Here is a 9,711-nt window from a genome sequence, read left to right as displayed (position 1 = left end):
GAAAGTTCCTCATCAAAAGGAGCACTCAGCAACAGTTTAACTGAAATCAAAGTTCTTATAAAAATTCCTCTCTGGTAACACTTGAGCACCTCCAGAGCCCTGAAGCTTTATGGTGAACATCTGTACCAGGGCACAGGGGTTCACTCCAGCATACCTGACACTGCTCACAAGCACAAAAATGCAGGCACCAAACCTACACTGCTGGAAGGGAGCTGCCACAGATCTTGGCTTCATAGTACCAGAAGTTTGTAAGAAACAGGGGTTTCAGGCAACTCCCCTGCTCCTGCCTTCCTCCCCATCGCCTCACTGAGCCCCTGATCTGCTCCCTCTCCTCAGAATCAGTATTTGTAGCTAGAAAGGGGAAATGTTCTGGAACAACAACCTGGAGCAAAAGAATCCCACAATCCATTTATTCATCACATATTTGACTTTAAAAAGCAGGTAAGATCCTGGCACTCCCTTCTTATGTGGCTGCACAACAGTGGCACCCCAGTGTGCCTCTGGCTGATGTTCCTATATGCTTCTTCCTTTAATCCCTGCCTTTGACACATAGGTAACACTTGTTCCTCACATTCCTAATTACCAACTTTTTAAAGGACAATGCAGGACAGTGCCTTGCAATCTAGTCTGAATCTCTGAGGTATTTTGTTACAGAGATGCCGTAGTAGTATCTCTCAAGATTAGCTAACAGAATTCACAATTAAAAATAATACCACTTCAGGGTTTGTTTTTTTTTTTTCCCTCTCACTATGGTTTTAATGTGGGATGCTGAGATTCCTGTAGGATAAGCTCTAAAGTTGTGGTTTAAGGAAACTCCAGTTTGGGAGAGACAAATTCAGTTATACTGAGCAAAAAATGTTGCAGGCTCCAGTGAACTCAATTCCACATACAAGAAATACTGACAGTGCTTGCTCCAGATTTACACCTGTGCAACTGTGACCAGAAAGAAACAGGTTTCAGCTCTCTAAATAACAAGTCCTTTCACATGGGGAAAGATCATATAAAGCCCCCCCCCCCCCCCCCCCCCTTAAAGCCAGGCCCTGCAGCTTGCTTTTAAATTCAAAATCCTGTGAAGAAGAGCTGCTAAACACCCACACAGCTTAGTCTGGGGCACTTCCTAAGCCTCTAGTGAGAGCAAGTAGAACAAAGCAAGACTGGAGAGAGTTCTCACTTGCAAGAGGAAGAAAACACATTTGCATGAGCCACTTCAGTCCCCACTTTTTTTTTTTCCCTGCTTTTTCATAAAGAAGCATCTGTGTCCTAGGCCCTTCCCCCAGTGACCTTTTGTTTTCAACATGGCAGGATGCTGCAAAGGAAGGACCCGAGATGCAAAAACAGGCACAGCTTCCATTGAGTGATCTCTCAGCAAGGGGGGTATAAGCAGCTAGAGTTACTTACTATTTCTTGGTGTTTCTTGTTTATTTCATGCTTGGCTCAGCAAGCACATTTTTTTTTGTGAAGTGCTGCAGAGGTTACACAGGTTGTTTAAAGACAAAGTATTAAGGTTTAATCACGGGCAAAAAAAAAAAAAAATTAAAACCTCCCTTATTCAGGACTTGACCTACAAGGAGGCAAGAAACAAGGCAAATGGCACTAACTCCTCTATCATGCAGTTGGCTTTAATTTACAAGCAGAATGGGTCTCCCTTTTGTTCAGGCATCCAGCAGGCACAAGCATCCAGCAGGGATGGGCTCCAGGGATTTACTCTGCTGAAAGCATACTCTGACTAAGGCAGGCTCAGAGAATCAGGGCACCCTTGGCATTACCTGTCTATACGTGGGCATTGTCTCCAGATATACTTTCAGAGTCCAAGTCTGCCAGCTCTGCGTGGCCCTCGGGGGCCGTTTGGCTCCAGCTGTCCGTACAGTCCGAGGCAGCGTCGTCCTCGCCCACCGTCACCTCCACCCAGCTGGCCTCTGCTGGCTCCTCATTTTCCTCACTGGTGCATTCCAGCCTGTCCACACCCTCTGCTTGATTCCCCAACAAAGAGTCTTTCAGTGGCTCGCAGTCTCTTTTTGCTCTCACTACTGGTTTCCCCCCATTCTCTTCATTCAGTTTTTTATGCTCCTGGTAATGCTGCCGTGACACCTCATTACCGTTCTTTGGACTCTCAACATGTTTTGAGCTCTTTTTCTGGCTTTGCTTGTTATGACCATCACCAGCATACTGCTGCTGGTACTGGTCAATCCACTTAAGTGACCCCGTTCTTAGCGAAGACCGGTTTTCCTTGAACCAGCGAACAATTTCTGTTCTCGTGAGCCCAGTCTGAGATGCTAACTGGTCATACTCCTGGGGTGATGGCCACTGGGTCCTTGCAAATGTGCTTTTCAATAGATGAATTTGCTCTTGTGTTTTCTTCAATGTGGTAGAGGATCCAGATAAAGCACCAGGGAGCTGAGAGCTACTCAGTTCTGCCTGACTTATTGCACCATTGGGAGTTCCTTGATCCTTAATTTTTCTGTATGATCCCATTGAGTCCAAGACAGCTTGCTCCATGCTGTCCCTTATCTTTCTCCGCTCAGAGAACCATGAATCTATCTCCCTCCTACTCAGCTTAGTTTCCACTCGAAGCCTGTCCAATTCTCCCTGGGTAGGAAAAGAGCATTTTAAGAAACTCTCCTCAAGGGCCCTAAGCTGCTCTTGAGTTTTCTCTTTGAATCTCTGGGGAGTAAAATCTGTGTATGGGTGAAATGACCGGCCATGTCGACCAGCTGAAGGTGCTATTTGATCTTTCCCCAAAGCATCACCAGGAATTTGCACAATGCCCCTCTGACTTCTGTACCTGTGGTCACTGAACCACTTTTTGATCTCACTCCTGGAAAGACCTGTTGCCTCTATAAGCCGGTAGACTTCTACATCATCAGGAAACTGGCTTGCCATGAAACTGGCCTTCAGCTCTGCTATCTGCTCCTTGGTCTTCTTCCGCTCACTGGCTGGTGTCACTGGAACAGCAGTCAGCTTGGCAGGAATCTCGGGCACCTGAACCACGTGAGGACGCTTGGCCTCAGGGGCACTTGACAAGGTCTGTATTGTCCTCTTTTGCCCCTGGTTTGGGGCAACAGCAAGTGTAATTGGTGAACAGGAAACAGTTGAACCATTTGACACTGGAGTCAAAACCAGGCCAGTCTGGCCCAGTATCTGACAAGGCAAAGCTGTCTGGATGATGGGCTGTGGCATTTTTGCAGTTGCCAAAGGAGCTGGCAGGACAGTGATGGTCTGGGGAACTGCTTGGATAGTACCATTGAACATCTTCTTCCTTGCTTCCTCCACTTCTTCAGGAGACCAACTTATACCATGCTTCAAACGTTGCGTAGCAAACCAGATTCGGATTTGCTCTTCCGGATGTTTGGATGCTGCTGTCAACCATGACAACTCTGCTTGTGTTGGGTAAGGAAACTTATTAAAGGAGTTGATCATGGTTGCGTTAGTGTCCAGTGCAGAGTTGTATTTGGTACTGTTCAGAGGGACCGGGACCTTGGGGACAAGGTTGATATTTGGTGGCAGCTGTACAGAGGGCATAACGTGGGCTAACACATCTTGGAGAAGGTCTCCATTTATACAGGCAATAGCTTCAGTGGCTTCAGTTATGATGCGGGGGAGAGTGCCATCCACGTGGTTTTCTGTATGTCCCTCTTCTGGCTTTTTAGATCCCTTCTTGGTTTCTGCTTTAGGCTTTCCCACTTTCATCACTGGTACTTTATTTGCACTGATTCCCCCATGAAGTGAATCGTCACACTCTGCATTTTCTAGCCCACTGCTTGTGACAGTGACATTGTTAGTGGTGGTCTCAATAGACTGCTCTAAAACAGTCTGATTATTGCGTTTAATTAATTTCAGTTTAAAGTTAGTCTCTCCTGGGTGGTATTTTGTGTTGTGGTCAGATAACGAATCATATTTTTTGGTTGTGAAGTTGCATTCGGCACAGACATACAGGGGGTTGAGAATGACATTTGGATGCTGAGTGTCAACATGCTCTGTAAATTCATTTAAGTTTTGAGTTGAGTAAGGGCAGTACTTACACTCATAACCACCCTGGGGTTTCTTAGACTGATTTTCAGCTGGGGGCTTCGCCTCGACCACTTCACAGTCTTTGAATGAGTTTTCTGAAGGCCAGGTTTTTTTTGAGTCCTGCTGTGATGCACCAGTCCCCTTGTCATTAGGAGCCTCTACACCCTTGGCACCTTCCTGCTCCATGACTTCAGAAGTTCGCACCATACAGGGAGTTGTGGACTTTCTTTTGCTGGCCATGGCAGCTGCTGGCAGTGTGCTGCTGTCCCAGATGGCGGCTTCTTTTGACAGGGTGAGCAACCAACTCAGTAGATCTTGCAAAGTGCTCCAAACTTCCCTGATGATTTGACTCTGTTTTGTTTAAAGAAATTCTGCCCTGGCTGTGGCCACCAGTTCCACCAGTAGACCTGTCAGCTGCATGACACCTGTGAAACAAAGCACGTGTTGTTAGGCACTGATCAATAGAACACAGATTTAGCAGAAAGCCACAGCTCAAGGTGTGTGCATTTGCAAGGCATGTGCATCTTCTGGACGCTGCCAAACTCTTTCTCCTCCCCGTCATCATTTTAAGAGCCAAAAATCTCCTCACAAAGAATAAAAGCAATGGGTAATTTGTAATGAACTGCACCACAGGAAGAAAATGACTGGAACAAATGAGATGAAGAGACAGGGGATTTTAATTTCCCCTAGACTCAATGTGTTTAGTTAGGAAAAGAAGAAGACACTGCTATAAATACTGCATCTTTTTATAGAAGCTGCAATTCTATTAATTACTATTTTGAAGCCTGCAGATTGGAAATCGAGTGTGATTTATATTAAACTTAATTACTTCCCACTGTCACTTACCTTGTAAATATATCTACTAAATGATTGTGGTTACTAATGATGGGTGATTTCTAAATAAAGCTATAGGATATGCCTTGGTTGTAAAAGTAATGGCAGAAGGAAGAGCTAATGCAAATCAGCACTTTCAAAGGTCTGTGTTTTGAGAAAAGGTGGGCTCAAAGAAACTCAGCAGGAAACTACAACAGATTTGTGGAGGTCTACCAAGTCTTTTCCAGAAGAGAAGTTTCTTAAAACACCACTTTTCACTCAACATTAACAGAAATAGCTACCAAATGCCACTGAAGCCCTCAGATAACTTTTAAACAGGGTCCCTTTCTGGGACCCCACAGATAAAATCCCAACTTGTGCATGATACTCCCTACAGAATTAAAAAAGCCAAACCAAAACTTTTTAAAGATTTATTTTTATACTGCAGCACTTCTGAAGGTTCCCAAATGCAAGAATTTTGTAAAATGTATTTTTTGAAGAATCTGAGTTGTTTTGAGGCAAACATCAGTCAGAGTAAGCACAAAGAATAATTACACCAGCTTTTTTAGGATGTACCTGCACTCATCAGGACTGGAGGGAGGGAAAAAGAGGAATTTAGTTGTCAAAAGTTTCATTAACAAAAAAAAAAAAGCAGGGGAAAAAAAAAGGTCACTTCCATATTTGACAAGATGCTTTTAAAAAATTATTTCTGATTCCAATTTGCTATTCTTTCTAATCAGATTGTCTCTGGTTTCATAATACTTCTACAGTCTTGACGAAAAACTCAGATTTAACAATCAAGAAGTTCTTGGAATTGAGTGGGAGATACACTGGTGTTTACAAACTGGAGCAGGACAGAAAGGGGAGATTTAGGGTGGAGAGTGGGTCAGGCCTGAACTGAATTCTTCAGAAGTGTTCTAAATGGAGAATTTGAACTAGCGGTCCAATGGAAGATACCCCTATCCACTGCAGTGGGGACAGACTGGATGATTTTTAAAGAATTTCCAATCCAAACGGTGATTCTCACATCTAACAAAATGCACATTTGCTTATTGTGAAGTTTGTAAATAATAAGCTGCATCCAGAACAAAAGACACGAAGATCTAACAAAATAAAATATCACTGCAGTCACATCTGGACACATCCAACATCAGCAGACACTTTATAATCACCTGAGTGCTGTCCCTGTTATCTGCTCCTCTTGCTTGAGCCTTGGCATGAGAGAAACTGTGAAAGCTTCTCTTTTGTGTTTGCAACTGAGGAATACTCTGCAGGTCTCCAGAGTATAGTGCTGCTGCTCTGCCCATCATAGGTCATACCATTCCTGTACATATGGAAACTCAAAATTATATACTATTATATATAGAGGAAGCAGCTCCAGCTGGGGATAAGAGCAGGGATGGCAGCTTCCAGCTCCACGCACTCAAAACCCAGCATGAAGCAATTCCCCATACACGAGACACTCCATGTGCGAATTCACCACACAGCACTTCCACAGATAAGGCTCTTGGTGACACTCAAGCTGCGAAACACCAGACACACCATGGGGAGGATCCCATGCAGACACTATTTACTATGGTGCAGATGCCTCTGCATAACTGCACAGTGCTTTGTGTTCACAGCTACTGCCACCCCTGCACCTCCCAGCCCTGGCACAGCCCCGAGGTGCTCCTGCACACTTGGTGAAGCATCAGAGCATCTGGCTGACTTTCAAGGGTGCATTTAAGCTCCAGGTGCTTCCCTGTTACACAGAGCATATTTATTGAACTCTGTGAAACAGGGATGGAGCTGCCCACAGGCTTATGGCTCTGTCTCAGGCAGGATGACCCAGTGCTATTCCCCTCTAACCTAAGACCACCAACGTTGTTACCACCATTCCCCAAAGCATTCACCTCTGAGCCAACATTTCCTTTTTGGTTTCCTTTTTTTCCTTTCTGCCTTTCAATGATAAACAGAAGAACAGCAAAAGCAATAATGCCTGGTTTTCTCTAAGTTTGTGCCGATTGACTGTTAAACTGGATCACACTGAATATTCTCTATAATATCCACATATTCCTTCAAAATTCCCCTTCTACTTCACCTCACAGTTGTCCTTCCACAGATATTTTGGCTGTGATCTGTGACTTGCTGTGTCCCACTGCAGGTGGGATCCGAAGCTAGAGACAAACACACAACTGTCCCAATGCCCATCTCCCTGATCACCCACTTTCAACTGTGCTTGCAGAAAATGAATTAGCTTTGAAGGTTCTTCCCTTATACCAAATTTGGCTGAAACAGGCCAAAAGATGAGAGACAGGGGCAGAATGGGCTCTGTAAACCCAGCTGGCGCTGGAAACAGGGTGCAGGTGATCAGGTCATCTCACTCTTCCCTGCAGATTCCACAACATTCACTGTTTATACATATCACACAACTACTCAACGTATCACATACACATCAACATACATATCAACACACTATTCAACATATCACATTTCTGATAGCGACTTCCCTAGATGAGGGAAGGGAGGTGCAAGGCAGTGTCCCTGAGCCATGGCTCCTGGGATGCTCCTCTGAGTCTTGCTCTCCCTCCCAGGCCACAGCTGCACCTAATGGTCTGCTCCTGTTTTAATGTACGACCTCGTGCAAAATTCATGTGGCAACATCAGCAAAAGGAAGAAAAGTCAAAGGATATCAAAGACAGAGCAAGGCTTATTTATATTTCACTGAACTTCCCCCCACCTCCACCGAAAAAAAAGCTAGGAACATAAAGGAACGCGATGGAAGAGAAAGAGTGGAAAAGGAGAAACATCTAGGTTACAGCTTTGAATCAATCAAAGGTTTCTTAAGAGTCAATTTTTTGAATTGAGTCTCTGGAAGCTCAGCAAGCTCTCTGCTGCACCAAGCTCCTAACTCGTATGAAGACAGGACTGGCCTCAAACAGGATGCTTCAACACAGAGGAAGGGCCAAGACCCCTTCAAAACATGTTTAAATGTGTGGAAAGATGAACAATTCTGTCTGCTACAGTTTTTCTAGAAAATTGTGCAGATTGTTGCTTCTCTTCCTTCTTCCTTTCCATAGAGTGGTTTTCCACATGTCTAACTGTTTGCCTTCTAACCCTACACTTTGAATAGTTTTTTTTCCGCCACATGAGAATCATGATGCACCACAGAATTTGCACAAGTCAAATGCTTCTTTTTAGAGGTCAATGAAAGAAACAAACGACTTTTAGTCTAAGATGTGTAGTCTTGGGCACTCAAAACCAGCTACAGACTCTTGGTCTCTTCGACACACACCCCGGACGATGGGGAGGAGGAGAAGCTCAACACTTACCTGAGCAAGGAGAGTTTATTGGCATCTCCAAGCAGTAGCTCCTCCAGGAGCTCAGTAAGGATGTCATTTGGGATAAAGCAACAAAAAGTTCTAAAGGAGGATTGGACCCTCTCAAACATCCTTGGGAGGTGCATCATGTACATTTGCAGGGACTGCCACAGCTCATCCCAAAAATATTAGAGAAAGCATCAAGAGCACCTCATAGCTTGCAAACATGAGCCACTTGCCAGAAGATCAAAGCCCCAGCAGACAGCTTTAAATAAGCAGTGTTGCTCCTGACAAAAGTGATAAGTGGTGCCACTTCAGCTCCTCTAAGGCAATGGCTTAGCAATCAGCACATCCTGATGGGAACCTGAGCTGCACTTTATCACCTGAGCCCTGTCCACAGCACGTGTATTCCTTCCAGGGATAAAATCCACTTCTGATATTCCATGCAGGGCTGCACCATGGTCAGGGCACCTATCCATAAAGCTGGCCCTGCCCTCCTTATATTTTGTTCTAAGAACTGTGGACAAATAACCTCTTTTTTTTTTTTTTTGGCTGCTGCCACTGTGGAGTGCCCACAGGAATGAGGTGCAGGGGTGCAGTCAGCAGCTGCCTTGTGAGCTCACTGGGTACTCACTGGGCACGGGGAGGGAAGACAGTCCTCATCCCTCCAGCTCACCTGCCAACATCTCTTGCTTGTCGGCCCATAGTGCAGGGGGTTGAAAGAAAAAAAAAAAAAATCTAATTTTTTGATTTTTTTTTTTAAATGAGAAAATGCACAAAGCTGCAAAAGGCAACCAGGTGAAAAACAAAAGTGCTTGGCTCCAAGCAGAATCTGTCATTGTGAATGAGGTTTAAACCAAACCACAGAGAACCTGTATGCAGGAACAAAAACTTTCAATTTGTTTTGCTTCAGCAAAGCCACCCAGGACAGGAGCACACAAGTCAGAAGCAATGCCTTCTTTCAAACATATCTCCCCAAAAGTGTGTCACAGCACTTATGAGTGAGGCCCTAACTTGTCTTAATTTAATTCTTGAAATTTGTTTAAATAATGAATTATTCCAGCCACAGTCCTCTGATCAATTGATTGATTGATTCAACCCTGTTAAAACAGCTACAGAGCATCTGACAAGTGAATGAAGTGGGATCTTAATGGCAACTCTGTGCATGACTGAGGAAATGCCAGATTTCCTATCTGGTTGCCTGGCCCCAGACTGGGGAAACTGCAGAGAATCACACGGGAAAAATAATTCACTTTTTTAGGCCTGGCTGGCATTGGAAAACACTTGCTTGCATAGCAATGCCACCTTTATCAGCATAAGGTAACTGTACAGTTCAAGCCAAGGGACAGTAAAAACAATCCAAAAAGTTTCTCTTACTGAATACTGGAATCTTATCACTCTCCCATCTTTACCCTGTGCACATAGCTAAGTTTTATACCTTATGTCCACCACAACAGAAGGCAAATATTTGGGTAGAAACCGAACTTCCTTTTCTGCACTGCTATTCCCACAGGCTCCTCCAAGGTGGTGGCAGAGCAGGAATTTCCCATGGCACCTGGACACAACTCAGTTGCACAAAGCATCATTCAAA

At 44.5% G+C, this 9,711-nt stretch overlaps 1 protein-coding gene across 1 annotated transcript; it reads right to left on the bottom strand.

Annotated features, from left to right (window-relative positions):
• Positions 1 to 1,754: 1,754 nt before the first annotated feature.
• On the bottom strand, positions 1,755 to 4,263 carry ZHX2 (zinc fingers and homeoboxes 2). Its single transcript, XM_062503758.1, has one exon. The coding sequence runs from the start codon at positions 4,246 to 4,248 to the stop codon at positions 1,771 to 1,773; it is 2,478 nt and encodes an 825-aa protein (XP_062359742.1). The 5' UTR covers positions 4,249 to 4,263; the 3' UTR covers positions 1,755 to 1,770.
• Between the last annotated feature and the right edge of the window lie 5,448 nt (positions 4,264 to 9,711).

The sequence above is a fragment of the Cinclus cinclus genome, chromosome 1 (assembly GCF_963662255.1).
Source record: "Cinclus cinclus chromosome 1, bCinCin1.1, whole genome shotgun sequence".
Taxonomy (NCBI): domain Eukaryota; kingdom Metazoa; phylum Chordata; class Aves; order Passeriformes; family Cinclidae; genus Cinclus; species Cinclus cinclus.
The sequence above is the reverse complement of the archived record's forward strand: the minus strand, read 5'-3'. Positions and strand labels throughout refer to the sequence as shown.

Bases quoted from the DNA above. Each gene is read 5' to 3' on its own strand.
- ZHX2 (XM_062503758.1), bottom strand. From the start codon at position 4,248: ATGGCCAGCAAAAGAAAGTCCACAACTCCCTGTATGGTGCGAACTTCT.